At 33.8% G+C, this 19,675-nt stretch overlaps 1 protein-coding gene across 1 annotated transcript in view; it reads right to left on the minus strand.

The window, feature by feature from the left end:
- The window catches only part of dcma (decima), a 316,154-nt gene that overhangs the window by 277,361 nt on the left and 19,118 nt on the right, over window positions 1-19,675 (minus strand). The window contains exon 2 of the mRNA XM_073966099.1: window positions 17,937-18,180. Coding sequence (XP_073822200.1) covers window positions 17,937-18,020 — 84 coding nt within the window. The 5' untranslated portion in view covers window positions 18,021-18,180. The remainder of the gene's footprint in view (window positions 1-17,936; window positions 18,181-19,675) is intronic.

Here is a 19,675-nt window from a genome sequence, read left to right on the forward strand (position 1 = left end):
AGTATTGCCACCGTTGAAAATTTGATGTTGCTTGGCCTGGGATTCGAACCGCAGACCTTCTGAGTGCAAGGCGGACGTGCTAACCATTGCACCACGGTGGCCCCCAGTAAGTCAATATAACCCGCTGTTTACAAATGAAAGTGACAGTTCGAAATGTACCAATACACTCACACATGTTGACTACAACACCAACTATCAAGTGTGTTAGTTCGATAAATTGAAGTTTCGACTATAACATTGGTGCTCGCTTCCTTACGGTAGCGTAAAAACAAACCACACGTATTCTCTCTTTATTTCTGATTTGCCATTGCTTAGCAATGGGGAGAGTGGCTTACCCCTACTAATACACTAACTATTCTGAGCACCCCTGGACTATAATATGTATACACAACTGTCTGCAAGTTACTTGCATGTGTAATCATCGGGTAAATTCACAATGGACATTTCCTACAGGAAAATAACAAAGTGCTCACATACGCACATAAATTCATATCAACAATACACATACTTTCAGCTAATATGGGAAAAGTGAAAGAGAAAGTTGATAGCACATCCCTTTGTAATTTACCATCCTACTGCTTCTGCTGTCATTGTAGAATGGCACATTTGGTTTTTGTTCGGAATAGCGTAAAGCGTAAAGAGCAAACGCACAAATGAAAAATTGCCTCATAAATTATAAACAGCCGAGAAAAGTTAACAACGACCACCAAACAATATAAACTCATCTAAATTTCGTGTCCGCATTTCACATGTAAGCTTGTATCTGTAATCCACAAACATTCGTACAAGTAAGGAAGTCTTACACACATTATAACGCTGCAAAGGGAAGAATTGATATTTTAGGCATTATTTAATGAAATGAATAATTTTGAAAGTCACAAAATTATGAATCAGTTCTTGGGTGTGCTCTTCATGATTTAACATCAAATTTACTTCGTGGTAATATTTTATTCTATTTCATTTACTAATTTGTTTATTTGTCAGGGAATTTTCAATAAAAATTGTTACGAAATTTAATTTTGAACAGAGTATTTGTATAATTAATAAGTTTCAAAAGAAGAGCAATCTGAACCACATGCCTCAAATGGATAGCCATTACACTAGCGACAATGGTAAGAAAGGTAATGGCTAGTATAAATTTAAATAATATAAATAATGATCAATTTGCAAAATTCACATATGAAAGACTCTTATAGGAAATACCTATTCCAGTTTCAGAAAAGCTACAAGTGATAAATTCTTTGATCTACTATTCTGCATTTTTAATCGACTTGTAATTACATTCTAAACATTATGTATACTATTACCGTTATCCGTCTGTAATGAATAATCAATTTTACTCAAACTTTGTTAGCCTATATTTTTACAAGCATAGATTAGAAGTTCGAAGGTAGACCCTTGCTAACAATGTTATTTTGAAATTTCGTTTTATTTCTTGCACACCCACAGCAACGTTAAAAATAGAAATGTTCGACCATCCTTTCGAAATTTTTACAGGTAGTTTTTGTGGTCATGAAATGATTTTTTCGTGGGGAAACTTGACACTTTTTAGACAATTTTCCATAAGCTTTTAATAAACACACTAATGTGTCGCCAAAATTAGATTAAGATGTCCTTTGCAGAATAGTTGTCAGCATTGAATTATGGAAATCTTCTGAAAACGAGAATTGAATCTCGCTGTGATAATACGGTATGAAATTGCACGGTAATCGATCAAACAATCACTAGCTTGCCCTACTCCATGAATTCGGTTTGATATATTGCCAGAATAAAGGAATTTATATTAGAGAGTGGGATGCTCCCACTTTGTACCAGTATGGTCTCACTCAGACCAAAAATATCCAATTTGTAATTTTTTATCTCCCTGCATACTTGTTCTAGTCTGGATAGTTCCGAGAGAGTTCTAACGTTCCATGTACCAATCAGTATCTGGTTCGTTAAAGCCAAAAGTCGTCATCGTAAAAGGCGTTGTTACTGTTACTTGTGTGAGCAAAACCTGCTTCTCTAGGTGAGGGTACCTTTTTTGTTTCATGTTGACATCCTTCTAGTTCCTGAGACGCGCTTAAGCCAGTCAAGGTTTTACTGACGTGAACTCATACACAATATAAAACTCCCTCCCCTATCGCTTATAAAAACGAATAAAGTGTACTGCGTAGGTAACAAAAGCCACGGTGCTCTTGAAGCAACATTAAATGGAAGGTGCTTACACCTGGGAAGTTTTTGCGGATTCTGAAACTACAATTCTTGCTCATAGATGAGAAAAATAAAAAAAACAAAAAAAAATCGCCGGAGAGCTTTTTAAAAAAAATCGAGATTCAAGTCGACATTTTTAGGGGTTTTTAGGTTTACGATTTTGTTTGGAAACCGCAAGTTCTATCGAAATGTGACAAAAGAAAATACATAAAATTGGACATTACCGGTTCATGGGGCCTGAACTACACAACCTGAATGTATATTAACAGTGTTTACGCCTAGGATTTCCATCTTCTGGGAACACAAAATTCCAATTAACAATCAATTCGGTTGAAAATGTGCCTAAAATCTTCAAAATCTTTTACATTCAAACCCTTCAACTGAATAGACGTGTTTTATTTTTACTCTGCTAAAAATTCCAAATTTAAGTAATTTCGGTTAATAAATGTGGCTAAAACTATGTGGCTAGAACTTTGAGCTGTACCAAAAAATTTTTAGAGCAAAGTTGTATACCCCCACCGAGTACTAAATAGGAAAATTTAAACCATTTCTGTTTGATAATGAAGTGAAAACCTTCAATGTAACGAATATTGAAACATAACTTCTCTGGGTTATTTCAAATCGTGGACCTATACCAACAATGCTCTTTTGGAATGTTCTATAACTCCATCGAAGGTTAAATACCAAATGTTTGCACTTTTGCTTTGATAATGACGCTAAAACCTTCAAGCTACCGAAAATCGGAAAGAATCGTTCTTTTGGGGCTATATTAAGACGTGGACCTATACCGACAAATTTCAGTTGGAAAGTTTTATACCCTCACCGAAGTCGAAATACCTAATATTTGCCATTTCCGTTGGATATTAAGACCACAATCTTGTGGAGGGTAAAACAAAGATGCTCCTTTGAACTACCTAAACAGTTTAGAAAAAAACCAACTTTTCGTCAAACATAAGGTTTCCGGTATATTCAAAACGGGATGACCATTACTCCGATGGAAAAAGCAAATGACCGTTGATATCAAAGACTTGGTATCCAAAATTGAAAAACAAAATAAAGGATCGGAGGGGGTGAAATTATATTGATAGTTCGGCTTATTGGACAAATATTCTGCGTCGGGTCATCCAAATGCATAAGTAAGGGTCATATTTTCCAACCGAATTTTTGTCATTTTAATAAATACAGCTTCAATAATTAAAATTATTTATTATAAAAATTCTTCCCCTTTTATATAAATATACCTACCTATTTACATGTTAAAATATAGTTTCAATATTTCAATATATTTTTAACTAGTGGACCCGGCGAACTTCGTCCCGCAGTATGTTAGGTACTGAAATTGATGGCTTTGGTTCAAACCTATGTCATTATTGCTATCACCTTAATTGCAAATATTTCTTTGTTCGGAACTGTTTAGGACGATCTTTGAAACATACGCACATCATTCCGTCATAAATTCCAAAATTCATCAAAATTGGACAGATATAGCGTGTTTGGTGCATCAAATACCTCAAATCAGACGAAAATATATATGGGAGCTATATCCAAATCTGAACCGATTTTTACGAAAAGCAATAGCGTTCTTCCGACGGCTAAAATATGATCTGGCCCAATTTTCAGCCAAATCGACAACAAATTCGACCTGTACGTTGTGAACGGACGGACGGATGACATGCATAAATCGACTCAGAAAGTGATTCTATGCATATCCCTAGAAGGAATTATGGGTCTATCTCTTTTCCTTATGGATGTTACAAACAAATGCACTAACACATAATACCCCTTACCACAGTGTTGTGTAGGGTATAATTAGGAAACTGTTAATCGGGACTAAGATATATATTTTAAGCAAATAACACATTTTGCGATGTAAATAAAAATAATCGGTGACACAGTTACAATAATGTGTCTGCTAGATAACGGGCCTACTGCCTAATATATAATGGGTTTTGTGTAGAGAACCACCATTTCCTCCCATACTACAAATTGTTTCAATCATGACCGAGAAATTTTCAGTTCAGTTGTCCATTTGAACTTTTATACAAATATTGCAGCACCTAGGTTAATACAAAATACGACCAAAGATGTGCCCATTGAAAAAATGGTTTTAGACCCCAAGTATGTTTGGACGAAATTCGTTTCAAACAGTTTGAAGTCGAATTAGCCCTGTCCGTTGATCTGTCTCTCTTACTGTCTAGCTGGTTGGTGCGCACGATAACTCCCGAACGGATTTACCGATTCGAACCAAATTTTGCACTTCGTAATTTTTTGCCCAAACTTAGTTTAATTTCGAATATGGGCTATATCGGTTCAATCCTTCGGGCATCTCCCCCACAAAAGTTCAAAAGTTTTCTGAAAAATTGTGTGAACGATAACTCTCGAAGCGCGAAATCGATTTGGACCAAACTTTCAATATATTATTATTCCTTCCACATATAGATCGGGTAAGACTATATCGGTCCACACCTTCGAGTACCTCCTACACAAAGTTTGGAAAAGTGAAATTTAAGAGTCCTATCGAATCGTTTTGATTTTTCAGCAGATTGTCCTTGCGGCCCTCTTTACGATGGTACAATTGCAATGGCAAGTCCATACCTCCCTGAAAACAAACAAAAAAACTAACTAAAATGTCAAATCCGCAAGATAACTCTCAAGAGGATTTTCTGATTGGTCCAAACTTTGAACATCCTATTATTTCATCCAGTAATGTATCAGGTTGGAATATGGACTATATCGTTTCCGTCCTTCGAGTACCTCCTACACAAAATTTGGGAAAAGTGCAGTTTGAGGACCAGTCTCGGATCTATTTGAATTTATTTGAAGAAGGTTCTTTACACTGTACCTATTGCAACGCTAAAATTTTTCCTGAGATAATGGTCCAAAATTTCGAAAAAAAATAATTCTCAAAATTTTTCAGAAATCAGAAGTTAGCTTACTACAATTGATTTGGTATAGCCTTACATTCTGATACCTATAAAATATTCGGCATAATTATTGTGTTTTTTACTTTTTTGGTAAGATGCTGAGGGTATATCACCGTTAGCGGAGCTGACTTATACTAACTTACTTGGCGTGTGATTGAATATGAATAATTTTGGTATTTATAAATTTGTTTGCATGCAAATTATTTGAATTTCTCTTCATTAATAGTTATTTCTATCGGTATAAAATATGTATATAACTACAATGAATTATTTTCGAAATGGCCTGAAAATCACAAAACTGCGTGCATTACAGATAGATCTTCAATAAACCCACAATCAATGTGAATTTTCCAATTTTTACATACTGTTTAGAAATGTATAATTTATATAATTGTTCCACAAATATCCCAGTAGGGACAAGGGAGGCTTATCTTATACCAATGGATTCATATTATGTCATTAATATGTGACGTATTTTTATCGCCGAATCCGACAGGCATGTCCTAAGTTTCCACTTGTAGAGAAGTTTTTCATGGCTGAAATACTCAGGCAATATCAGCAGCATTACCAAGGGGTATTATGCCACCGTTGAAAATTTGATGTGGCCAGGCGTGGGAATCATACCCGGACATTCAGCGTGCAAAGTGGTTGCTCCTAGAAGTTGTTGTGTAGGGTATCACATGGTCGGCCCCGTAGCAATTTGTAATTGCCTTCCAGCTCTGCGGAAACTAAACTGATTGATCATAAACTTTCTCAGTGGGGACATAACTTTTTTAGTATCATGAGAGGAGCTAGACAGCATCAATATATATCTGGTACTGCTCAAATTTATTCGACATAAATCGCAGGTTGATCTTTTGAAGATGTTTTAACTTACTGTTTAATAGTATACATATATGTCACAACCTCACTTCCAATGAAAATACCTCCGAGTTCTTGATTTTTCAAATAACCCACTAATTGTGTGGATTTTGTACTGTTTTCCTCAAAACTATGGAAACCAGTTTCGGCGTTATCATCTTCCCCTTTCAATCGGAATCTGACCGAAACCTAATGTTTACTAATTCTAAACTAAACTCTCTCCTTTTAACAATTGTTTCGCTGTTAAATTCCTAAAAATACGCTTGAAAATTAATGAAAATCTATTTGTTTGTGAATATTCAACAAAATTTCTATTCAACTTTTGAAAAAATTAAAAACAGAGGCGTACAATGGACCCTCACAGTTGGTGCTTCGATAGAAATGTGTGAAAAAATTATTGTCTTAAAAAATATTTTTGCAAATTTTTGGCAGATTTTTTAGGTTTTATCCTTTTCTTCCATGAGACCATTCCGAATTGGTGCGAATTGTCAAAATCAGTTCAGTTCTATACTTATAAACAACAAGTAGAACTTTTAAAATATAATACAAATAACTGAACTTTTATTATAACATAAATTTTGCCTGTAAGCAAAAGTTATGTCCTGTTTCTCTAAGACGATTCGAATTCAAATTCGTTCGAATTACTAACAAAATCCTGTTATTGTAGAAATATTTTTAAAAAACTTATGCTTGGTAGTAGTTCGAACGAATTTGTATTCGAATCGACTTAGTGAAACAGGCAATTAATGTTTTCAAGAATGTAACAAACAAATCCTCGCTTAGTTGCCATCAATCAGACTGACTTCTCTAAACAACACCTGGCCAATTTCCCTACATGTTATTATATTGTTGTGGCGACATGGCTAACAAAATATGAGATTAAATAAAATTTCCTAAGCTTTTATATTCTTTAATATACTTTAATAAAAAATAAGAGCAGTTTATTATCAGAGCACTCAGATGGTGCTGGATAGCTAACTGACTGGTTGGTTGGCTGACTAGTTACTAAACGTTGTTGAAATGATATATTGACTACTATATCATGGAAACCTAATACATTTTCCTACAAATATTGATATGAAGGTTGGATATGTGGTAAAGCCTGTGGGGTGCACAAAATAAAAAGTACCAACGTTTCCATCGGGAATGCAAAGGCTATTGCCACTGGGGTGTTGCTTTAATCGTCATTATTGTCAATGCATAGTTAATGTTGCGTGAGGCTATATTTCACATCTTTGGATTGCTCTCGGCTGGTGCAAGTGTGTGTGTTTTTGTTGTTCGATGGGTGAATATAGAAAAGTATATTTTATTTATTTTATCTTCTTTCATTACAAATAAAACACAATATATACACATATCTTATAAAAGTAAATGGGGATAATATTAAGAAGAACTTCTCGCTGTTCATAAGGCTGTGGTTTATTAAGGTTTATTGCAAATCAAAAACACATTCAAGTGAATTATGCGATAATTATAGCAACAAATCACTTTCTAGATTTACGTCAGGTAAGTACTGTTGTTTAAAGTACATTTTTGATAATTTCGACCTATTTGTTGTTATTAAATGTTTAATTAATTCTAGCACAAGGTCAGTTATAGAAATATTTAATATATTTATTATCAATATTTCGCAATTTCTTGAATTGCTTCTGATCATAAATTCGCTAAAAACATGTAAAAACTGGTCCATTTAGCCGGCTAAATACTACCTGACACCATGTTAAATTGCAACCTCCTTCTTTGTCATAAACAAAATTACTCAAAATTTTCCGCCGATCGGACTTTAATTGCGACCTACAGAGCTGCTGCCAAATCGGGTAAATTTTTTGTTTTAAGTCCATTTCACCCATTAAATATTTTGCGATCATCACCAATAACTTTAGGAGTCTATTCTGGTCCTCGTGATGATTGGTCCATAATTGTGGCCTGTAGTTTGATTAAAATCTCAAAATCGCTTTATCTGGCCGAGAATATTTCGCGGTGTCACATGAATTTTCGGAAAAACAAACTTATAATATCCTTTCCATTTTGTGATGTAGGGTATTATTTCTACAAATACTTTTTTCATTCTCTTATCCACAAGTCAAGTTTTGTACAAGTTCACGGTGCTCTTGAAACAATTTTAAATGGAAGGTGCTTACACCTCGGAAATTTTTGCGGATTCTGAAACTACAATGTTTATAGATGAGAACAATCAAAAAACAAAAAAAAAATCGCCGGAGCGCTTTTTAAATAAATCGCGATTTAAGTTGACATTTTTAGGGGTTGTTTAGGTTTTCGCGATTTTGCTTAGAAACCACATTTCCTATCAAAATGCGACTAAAACAAATGTTGTAGATATGAAAATTCTCTAAAAGATTGACCTTCATGGTATTTTCGTAGTTTTTACCGTTTTTTAGATATAGAAGTTCAAATTGGGACAATTCAAATTCAATTCTATTCTGTATCGCCCCCTTATAAAACAATGTCATGACAGCAAATTCCCAACTTAAACTTATATATCTAAAAAAATGTTACAACTAAGGATAAGTTACTTAAGCCAGTCTTGTAGAGAATTTTCACAGCTTTAAGATTTTCTCAGGTCACATGTCGATACGACTTACCGTATTCAAGCAAATTCGCGAAACCCTAACAAAAAAAAAACTAAAAATATAAACTGAGCTTATCTCAAAAATGGTACATGCTGGGAACAAATGAGAAAGTCAATCCTCTAGAGAATTTTGACAGCTACAACATTTTCTTTAGCTCCATTTCGATTGGACTTGCGGTTTTCAAGCAAAATCGTAAAAACCTAAAAAACACCCAAAAATGTGAATTTTGACCGCGATATATTTAAAAATCCCTACAGCGATTTTTTCTTGTTTTTGGATTTTTCTCATCTATGAACACTGCTGATTCAGAATTCACAAAAACTTTCCCTGTGTAAGCGGTTTTCATCAAAAGTTAGTTAAGGCGCACCCTACATGACATTGTTTTATAAGGGGGCGATACAGTCAGTGCATTATCCCAAGTTGAACTTCTATATCTCAAAAATGGTAAAAGCTACGAAAATACCATAAAGGTCGATCTTGTAGAGAATTTTCATAGCTACAATATTTGTTTTAGTCGCATTTTGATAGGAAATGCGGTTTCTAAGCAAAATCGCGAAAACCTAAACAACCCCTAAAAATGTCAACTTAAATCGCGATTTATTTAAAAAGCGCTCCGGCGATTTTTTTTTGTTTTTTGATTGTTCTCATCTATGAACATTGTAGTTTCAGAATCCGCAAAAACTTCCGAGGTGTAAGCACCTTCCATTTAAAATTGTTTCAAGAGCACCGTGAGTTTTTTTTTTTTTTTGTCAACACTGTGTAACTTTTAAATAAGGAAAGAAATTTCCATATTTTTTTATTTTTTGTTCCACAGATAATACAGTAAGCTTTACGATGCATCAAAAACGATAAAATTTCCCTAAATTTAGAATTTCACTAAATTTTAGTACCTGAAAAAAATAAAATAGCTCACATCGTGCAAACGTAACGGTAATTTATTAAAACGATCCTACCTACCTAACCAAAAACAATGATCACAATATCTGTTATAGTTTCCGAAAAATATATTTCTTTCTCCAAAAATTTGCAAAAAGACGTATTATGCAAAATTGGGAAAATTTGTGGTCTATACACGCAAAAAAATTGGCAAATGGGTGCAAACAAATACAAACCCAAAAGGCAAAAAAAAAAATCAAACACATGCACCAGTGGGCGTTTACTGAGAGCAAGAGAGCGTAAAATTGAATGTAAAATACTTTGAAATGTGTGCTCACTTGCTCTCAGTAAGAACTCACTGGCTATCTCTATAGTATACACACAAATGTTGAGGTTGTTTATTGAAAGGCAAAATAACAACAAACACATCGGTACATACAATATTCCAAAGAAATACATAACACACTTTAATAAAAGAAAAACTGATTGAAATAATTTGTAAATAGTCACACTTTTAATAAGGAAAAATATATAGAAACGTAGTTGAACGCTTCTTCTTAGTTGTGAAATAAAACAAATTGTCCTCATAGTTGAAATCATCAGCGGGGAATCGGCATCTAGAATCAAATGATTATGTAATGTAATAAATAAATATGGATATGCCATAATTCAAATATACATAAGTACAGTGGCGGCCATATAATTAAGAACGACATCGTATTAAAAAGTATTTGACTTGCTACGTTCCAAATATTTGAATATTTATATGGAACAAAATTTGTAAATAAAGTACAGGGTAAGCACTTTCAAATAAAGCCAAAACATGTTTTACTTCTCCCTAGTTTATACGAAAGAAATCACGATTTATTAAAATAGTCATAAATTGACCTGGCCACATAATTAAGAACGATATAAGTAAAGGGTACTTTAATGTAATTTTTATACACAATATGTGAATATATCGTTATTCATTTTAGAAATAGGTTACTTTGTTTCATTTTTAGTATCAAATGTCCTTCAATGGTACATATTATTGAGTCTAAGTTTGATAATTAGAGCATACCTAAGGTTTTCCAAAATTTGCCCATAATTTGACGAATTTATTTTATTTTTGGCTTCCTCTCATTCCTCGACGACGCTCTGAACGATACCCTGTGATTGTCGTTCCATAATCGGTGCTTATTTACCCCTAAATTGGCTTTTATCCCACTTGTTTGAGTCCTTTACGAGGGAATTGTCTGGGAAATAGTTTCGTAAGAGCCATTTCCACCTTATAAAGCGGTAGGATTTTTGTCTGCAGATAGTAGACAGGAAATAAAAAAATAATATAACGTCTATTCAAAAATTGGAAGAATTCCACACCGAATATAACATTTATTAACATAATGTTTTGAATGCTAGATTTCCACAATAATTTTGTGTATGTACATCAGACATTAGTTTGTACAAAAATTGTATTTTCATCCATAAAAATTATTGATTTGACTGGTTTTGATATTAATATGAGCTTCATTGATTAAAACGTCTTACATAACTATGCCTACGACACCCACAAAGACATTGTGCAATGAAGGCTTTCAAATTATTAAACCTTTCATTTTTGTTCGGTGTACCGTTAGGCCAATTTTTTGTACAAAACGAAATTATGTTTTTACTTCCTGTCTACTACCTGCAGACAACAGTCCCACCGATTTATAAGGTGGAAATGGCTCATACGACACTATTTCCCAGACAACTCCCTCGTAAAGGACTCAAAGAAGTGGGGTAAAAACCAATTTAAGGGTAAATAAGCGCAGACTATGGAACGACAATCACATTGTATCGTTTAGAGCGTCATCGAGGGAATGAGAGGAAGCCAAAACTGTGGCTTTAGATCCCAAAAATAAAATAAATTCATCAAATTATGGGCAAATTTTGGAAAACCGTAGGTATGCCCTAATTATCAATAATATGTACCATTGTAGGACATTTGATACTAAAAATTAATCAAAGTAACCGATTTCTAAAATACATAACGATATATTCACATATTGTGTATGAAAATTACCTTAAAGTAACCTTTACTTATATCGTTCTTAATTATGTGGCCAGGTCGATTTATGACTATTTTAATAAATCGTGATTTCTTTCGTATAAACTAGGGAGAAGTAAAACATGTTTTGGCTTTATTTGAAAGTGCTTACCCTGTACTTTATTTACAAATTTTGTTCCATATAAATATTCAAATATTTTGAACGTAGCAAGTCAAATACTTTTTAATACGATGTCGTTCTTAATTATATGGCCGCCACTGTATGTATGTAATTACCAATATTATATGCGATTTCTTCCTTGCCCAATAAAATAATTCCATTCAACTTTCCGATTCAATTATAAACTGTATTGGGCATTTAATTTACTAAAAATCACAATTTCTTTAAGAAAACACAAAACACTGATTTATTCACTCACTTTACCGTCTTGACTCTACAAAGGCATCTAAAAAACTGAAGAAAGAAAAAAAACTTCATATCATTTCTTCTTTTATTCTTCTCCTGCTAAGTTGGTTAACAACAACAAAACAAGAAACACACGAGTTTGACGCATACATGCCACCAAATCCCCCTTCTTCGCTTCGTCTTCTATTATACAATACACACAACTCTTCATTATAAAACAGCATTCCACAGCCGCGAGAGCACTGTTATTACTCTCGTTGTTTTATATATATGTTATATATATATATATATGTTTTACCCAAACATATCAAATTGAGATATGTTACAAAATGGTGCAAACATATATTTGTTTGCAACCGGTCCCAAACATATTATGTTTGGATCCAAACATATATTTGTTTGCAACCGGTCCCAAACATATATTTGTTTGGATCCAAACCTATTTCTAACATAATTTTTTCTGCGTGTAGGAGCCCCCATACCCTCTAATATTTTGACCTAATTTTTGGTTTCCTTAGCTTGTACTATCGGAATCGATTTTTCTGGCTAAATCCCCAATCTTTTGTCGTCACGTCATATTGAAACTAAGGAAACCAAAAAAATAGGTCAAAATATTAGAAGTTGTGAGCTTGGCCTACTCCGAAAAACGACCTTTTTCGCAAGTGTGAAAAATACGTATATTTCGCAAAATTTATGGAGAAAGAAATAGCTATTTCTCTAAAACTATATACATATATTTTATTCATTGTTTTTTTAAAGGTATGTAGGATTATAGCCTTTAAGAAACATTTCAATAAATTATCGTAGCGCTTAGACTACGTGAGCTATTTTATTTTCCCCAGGTATTAAATTTTAGTGAAATTCCAAATTTAGTGGACTAGAACCTTTAGGGAACAGCTTGGAACACTGTTCCATCCGTTTTCACAGAATGAAGCCCGAGAGTGTCTTCTTTCTGCCCATATATACTTTTGTGTCCGTCCCGTTCCGTCAGTTTAGCACTTTTGTAAATTTATTTGAAATTACCTGAGTAACAACGTGTGTTTTTTTTCCATACCGTTTCCCATATAAATTTTAATTTTTTACACAAATGGACATTCTTTAATATATGAGTTTTTATAAGAGTTATATGAGTTTCATCAAAACCCAACGAGTATTTTTTCAATTTTGGAAATGATTTAAATTTTTTGAAACTCTTTTTTAACAAACAAAAAGCAGCGAAGGCACGCACAAGGGGAATTTTAAATAAATTCCAACAACTCAGTTACAGTTAACTGTGTTGATCTTTTTCAACTTATAGAACTCGATAAGTGTTAGTTGAATCGTGCCGAAAACTGAGTATCGTTCTCATTTACATGGGAATACTCGATACCTAAAGAGTTCGGTTTTTCACTAAAAAAATCATAGTTTCAAAGCGAATTCGAAACAAAATTTTTTAAAACATTTTTTATACCCTCCACCATAGTATGGAGGGTATATTAAGTTTGTTTTTCCGTTTGTAACGCATTGAAATACTCATTTGCGACCCTATAAAGTATATATATTCTTGATCAGGGTAAAATTCTAAGTCGATCTGAGCACGTCCGTCCGTCCGTCCGTCCGTCCGTCCGTCCGTCCGTCCGTCCGTCCGTCCGTCTGTGGTAATCACTCTAGCATCCACAAAAATAGAGATAGGACGCTGAAATTTTGGGAAAACGCGTCTTTTGTTTGCAGGCAGGTCAAGTTCGATGATGGGCTATATCGGTCCACGTTTTGGTATAGCCCCCATATAACGGTACCCCCCGATTTACGGTATTTTGACGTTTTTAGCTACATTTTCAGACCGATTTGGCTATAATTTGACATTTAGGGTTCTTAAGTGTCAACAAACATATATAACAAAACTTGTGGACATAGGTCCACGTTTTGGTATAGCCCCCATATAACGGTACCCCCCGATTTGCGGTATTTTGACGTTTTTAGCTACATTTTTAGACCGATTTAGCTATAATTTGAAATTTAGGGTTCTTAAGTATCAATAAACTTATATATCAAAAGTTGTGGACATAGGTCCACGTTTTGGTATAGCCCCCATATAACGGTACCCCCCGATATACGGTATTTTGACGTTTTTAGCTACATTATCAGACCGATGTAGCTATAATTTGACATTTAGGGTTCTTAAGTGTTAATAAACTTATAAATTAGAAGTTGTGGACATAGGTCCACGTTTTGGTATAGCCTCCATATAACGGTACCCCCCGATTTACGGTATTTTGACGTTTTTAGCTACATTTTCAGACCGATTTGGCTATAATTTGACATTTAGGGTTCTTAAGTGTCAACAAACATATATAACAAAACGTGTGGACATAGGTCCACGTTTTGGTATAGCCCCCATATAACGGTACCCCCCGATTTGCGGTATTTTGACGTTTTTAGCTACATTTTTAGACCGATTTAGCTATAATTTGAAATTTAGGGTTCTTAAGTATCAATAAACATATATAACAAAAGTTGTGGACATAGGTCCACGTTTTGGTATAGCCCCCATATAACGGTACCCCCGATTTACGGTATTTTGACGGGTTTAGCTACATTTTCAGAAAGATTTAGCTATAATTTGACATTTGAAGTTCTTAAATGTCAATAAACTTATGTGACAAAACTTGTGGACATAGGTCCACGTTTTGGTATAGCCCCCATATAACGGTACCCCCCGATTTACGGTATTTTGACGTTTTTAGCTACATTTTCAGACCGATTTGGCTATAATTTGACATTTAGGGTTCTTAAGTGTCAACAAACATATATAACAAAACGTGTGGACATAGGTCCACGTTTTGGTATAGCCCCCATATAACGGTACCCCCCGATTTGCGGTATTTTGACGTTTTTAGATACATTTTTAGACCGATTTAGCTATAATTTGAAATTTAGGGTTCTTAAGTATCAATAAACTTATATAACAAAAGTTGTGGACATAGGTCCACGTTTTGGTATAGCCCCCATATAACGGTACCCCCGATTTACGGTATTTTGATGGGTTTAGCTACATTTTCAGAAAGATTTAACTATAATTTGACATTTGAAGTTCTTAAATGTCAATAAACTTATGTGACAAAACTTGTGGACATAGGTCCACGTTTTGGTATAGCCCCCATATAACGGTACCCCCCGATTTACGGTATTTTGACGTTTTTAGCTACATTTTCAGACCGATATAGCTATAATTTGACATTTAGGGTTCTTAAGTGTAACTAAACTTATATAACAAATGTTGTGGACCTAGGTCCAAGTTTTGGTATAGCCCCCATATAACGGTACCCCCGATTTACGGCATTTTGACGTTTTTATCTACATGTTCAGACCGATTTAGCTATCAATTGACATTTAGGGTTCTTAAGTGTCAATAAACTTATATAACTAGTGGACATAGGTCCATGTTTTGGAATAGCCCCCATATAACGTTACCGCCCGATTTCAGGTATTTTGAGAATTTTACCAACAAGTTTTAACCGAACATTTGACATTTGAAATTCTTAGTGGTCGCCACGCCTCTCCACCAAAAATTGTCAAGAAAGCCCTTATATAACGGTACCTCCCGATTTTCAGTAATTTGATGATTTTAGCTACAATATTAAACCGAACAAGCAGTAATTTGACATTTGAAGTTCTTAGTGGTCACAAAACCTCTCCATAAAAATTGTCAACATAGGTCCATGTTCGGATATAGCTCCCATGTAACGGTACCTCCCAATTTTGAGTAATTTGGCAATTTTAGCTACAATTTTTAACATAACTAACTGTAATTTGACATTTGAAGGTTGTAGTGGTCACCACACATCTGCATCAACAATTTTCAACATAGCCCCAATATAACGATACTTCCCTATTTTCGGTACTTTAAGGATTTTACTTAAAATGTTTAACCGAACGTAGGTCCATGTTTTTGTATAGCCCCAAAACAAACCTCCCGATTTTCCGTACCTTAGCTTTATTTTTTGGACGAACTTTCTGTAATTTGAAATTTAAAAGTCAACAAAAATTGTTCATTTAAGTTCATATTTTCGTATAGCCCAGATACCTCCGAACTAGCTGTTAATGACATTTGAAGTTCCCACGTTATGTACCGATTTTCGATATTTTGAGGATTCTAGCTAAATTTTTTAACCGAATTAGGAGTTATTTGACATTAAAGGCTCCCATCAAAAACTGTCAACATAGGCCCATGTTTTATTATAACCCCTATATAACAGTACCTCCCAATTTCTTGCCCACCAAAAATTGTCAACAGTTAGATATAGGCACCATAAAAAAGGGCCTCCCGAATGAAGCATTTTATGTACATTATCTGACATTTTAACGTACTCACTTAAAGTTGAGGACAGGAATGAATATTTTATGGTGGAGGGTATGAAAAGTTCGGCCCGGCCGAACTTAATGCTTTTTTACTTGTTTTAATTTTTATGTTTTGCTTATTGGTGTTTGACCTTTTTTAAATAGTTAGAAAACATATGAAAAACTCAAAAATACTCATATTTTGATGCAAAATATGAAAAAAGTCAAATTTTGAAATTTGACCTTAAATTCCTCCGCAACTGTTAGACCGAATTCGAATGTTTTTAAGCATCGGAAAGCTGAATATCTTATCTTTCGAATATGAAAGAGCCGGGAGCAAGCTCGGTATACCATTACAGTTTCTATTTAACATGTTTCCCCAGTTTATAAAATAAGCTAGTTGCTGCAATGATTATTTTACATTCACATATTGTAATTAAAACAACACGTAATAGTTTTAAGTTATTATTTTTTATGCAATTGTGAACTTCTTAATATTTTTCGAAAAGACTCAGTAAAAAAATTTAAATTGAAAAAAAATTATCTTTCGAACAAAAAAAAAAAAATATGAAAATATCTCTATCCGTTTAAAAGTTACCGAGTTTTGATCAGGAAAGAACGATTCTGAACCATGTGTGCCGTTAAATCGTAATTCCGATAATTCGTAAAATTTTTTTGGACCCCTGTATTACGAATTAACGGGATTCTATCGCAAATGGTTTGCACTTCAATAGTAACATAGGATAGCCACGGCAATTTATACGACAGACAAAATATAAACAGTTTGCTAACTCTAACCAGAATGCCAAAAAGTCGTGGGTTGCCATACCGCTTTATTGATTCCTTTTGAATTTATATTCCCCTAACCTATATTTCTGTTTGCAAAAGCGATTTCATCTTAATTTTAAGGATTTAAGATGAGTCATAAGTCGCAAACAATTTATTGCATTGCGTTCCTCCAAATAAACAGAATTGCTTAATTTGACATTATTCTGTTTATATTACCTTCATTGGGAAGAGTATAAAAATGTCGGCGGGTTTTACGTGTCCACATTTAAAATGTTAAATAATAAAAATTGTAATTGAGAACAAGCTGATGTTCTTTAAGGGTCATTTTGTTTACTTTTGTTTTCGAATGGCTTTCATCAATGAATTAAATAAAAAGTAAACTGAAAAAAATAAAACATCGGTTAAAAATCAAGGGCGTTTGCTCTGTTTCTGTTTTATCTGTTGGATTACAGAACAAAATTAAAATTAATGCGTTTTTCTAAGTAATAGGATATCAATAAAGCGAAAACAATGACCATGACAACGAAACAAGAAATCCCAATAATATAAATAAAATTTCATACAAACACCCAAGTTGGAAGAAGTCTTAAATTCATCCAGAAGTACATGAAATATGTTTGCTTTTTCATCAAAATTTAAGAAAATTTGTATTATGAAATTGAATTAAAGAGGAAATATTGAAAAGATCATTGATAAAAAAAACAGCTAACTCAAAATGTCTTTGTCATTCCAATGTTTTTTTATTCATTTGTCTAAGTAAAAGTTCTCCTGTCACGTTAACGATTTATTACGTGACCATGATTGATTTTTTTCATATTGAAAAAATCTTGTTTCCAAGACAAAAAAAACTTTCCCCATGATTTTCATCTATCTGACCGGGACGAGCCAACAAAGACTTGACTGAACATTGATTTTGTCATCAATAACATAATTTAATATTCACTTACCGTATTTAAATTTGTGATTTTATCCAATTCAACTGCCGTACTGCCGCGATGATGCAGATGTGGTAAATGATGTGTGGTCAGCATTGTGGTTGTTCTTGTTGTTGTTGATAATGGTGATGACGTGCTAAATTTTTGATTCAATTGAGATGGAAATCTCGTTCAATTACACCAATAAAGGTAAAATAATACTGATGTCAGACAAAAATAAAGAAATGTAAGTTTTCTTGTGATCCCAGACGACCAACTGCAAAGAGAGAAAAAAATAGATGAAATATTAAAGCAAAATATAATTTAATGACTTTTATGTTGGTATAACTAAATCTTTAGATGAAAAATATTTTTTGTTGTTGACAATTTTGTTACTAAAATTTTTAATATTTTAGTTTCCATTTATTAGAAGCAATGCAAATAGGCTACCCCATAGGGTTGTGTGACAAAGAAGCCTTCTCGTCAGGGGGTTTTATACACTAACACTCTCGCATCAAAAATTCGGATCCGTTTGTCATTATGTAACCCATTAAAATAATCATAGTAAAATATCAAGGCAAAACTACTCATTTCACTCCTTACCAAGTAATGAGTAGGATGGAACAAAGCGTGTGTGTCCGACCACACAAATCCTCGGTTTGTGTGTTCAACGCTCACCGTCGGCACGCGTGTTTTTTGGTAGCAAAATAAAAAACAGTTGGTGGTACACATGTAAACGTTTAAACAATCCTTAATGTTCGTACACAGTGTGTAGTGTGGTCACCTACAAATCAAAAGTTCGCGTGAGAGCAAAATAAAACAACAAATATTAAGTGTGTTAAAATTGAAAGCAATTGATGTTGAATCAAGTGTTCTAAAAATATAACAAATTTCCAAATTTCTTTTGCAATTAAATTTGAACAAAATTAAAATTTGTTGCTAGCGCAACTACGATTTTTTTGTAGAGGTTAAGCAAAAATTTTGCTTTCAAATGTCTTATTTTTTATGAGAAAATTTATGCATACATTTTTAACAGCTTTCTATATCTATTCATAGATGTATAAATATTTACTAAATTAATTTTTTCGCGAAATAACAACCAATAATAAAACAGGATAAAAAGTATTAGTCGACTTTGCCGACAAAGGTATACCTGTGTGCATTGAAACACATTTTTCCCAAAAAAACGTATGTATTTAGGGGCCTTCAGAATTTTTGGCGTATGCACTTGCCGACAAAGATATGGATTAGGATAAAATCTCAAAACTTTTGCTCTGGATATACTTAAGGTATGGACCGACATAGTCCATCTTGGAAGAGTGTCTTATTTTGGGAGTCATTCCTCTCGATAGGACCATTATATCAGGAGACATGGACTTGCCTACGAAAAACATCATATCGCTGTAAACAGGGCCCATTTTTGAACATTAACTAAGTTTGTACAAAATAATTCTAGATCCAAAGTTTGGACCAAATCGCTTACCATTTTAGCGAATATTTTCGACCGTTTGTAAGCGAGGTGCCGAGAGAGTGGATCTATAAGCACCATCTTCGAATTTCATCTAATATTCGAAGAAATATTAAGATATGCAACGTGTGGACCAACGCAGTATTCGGTACGGTAGTTGTGTTGCGCACCAGCCACTACTCATGCTGGCCGTAGCAGTTTTTACAGTTTTCGGGTCATTTTCTCAAGAAGTATGGACTTGCCACTCAATAAACTTGCCTTGAGTGCAACCTGCTGCAAGACAAATCAAAACGATTAGAGATGA

Source organism: Musca autumnalis, unplaced genomic scaffold (assembly GCF_047663935.1).
Source record: "Musca autumnalis isolate F117 unplaced genomic scaffold, ASM4766393v1 scaffold_2, whole genome shotgun sequence".
Lineage (NCBI taxonomy): Eukaryota > Metazoa > Arthropoda > Insecta > Diptera > Muscidae > Musca > Musca autumnalis.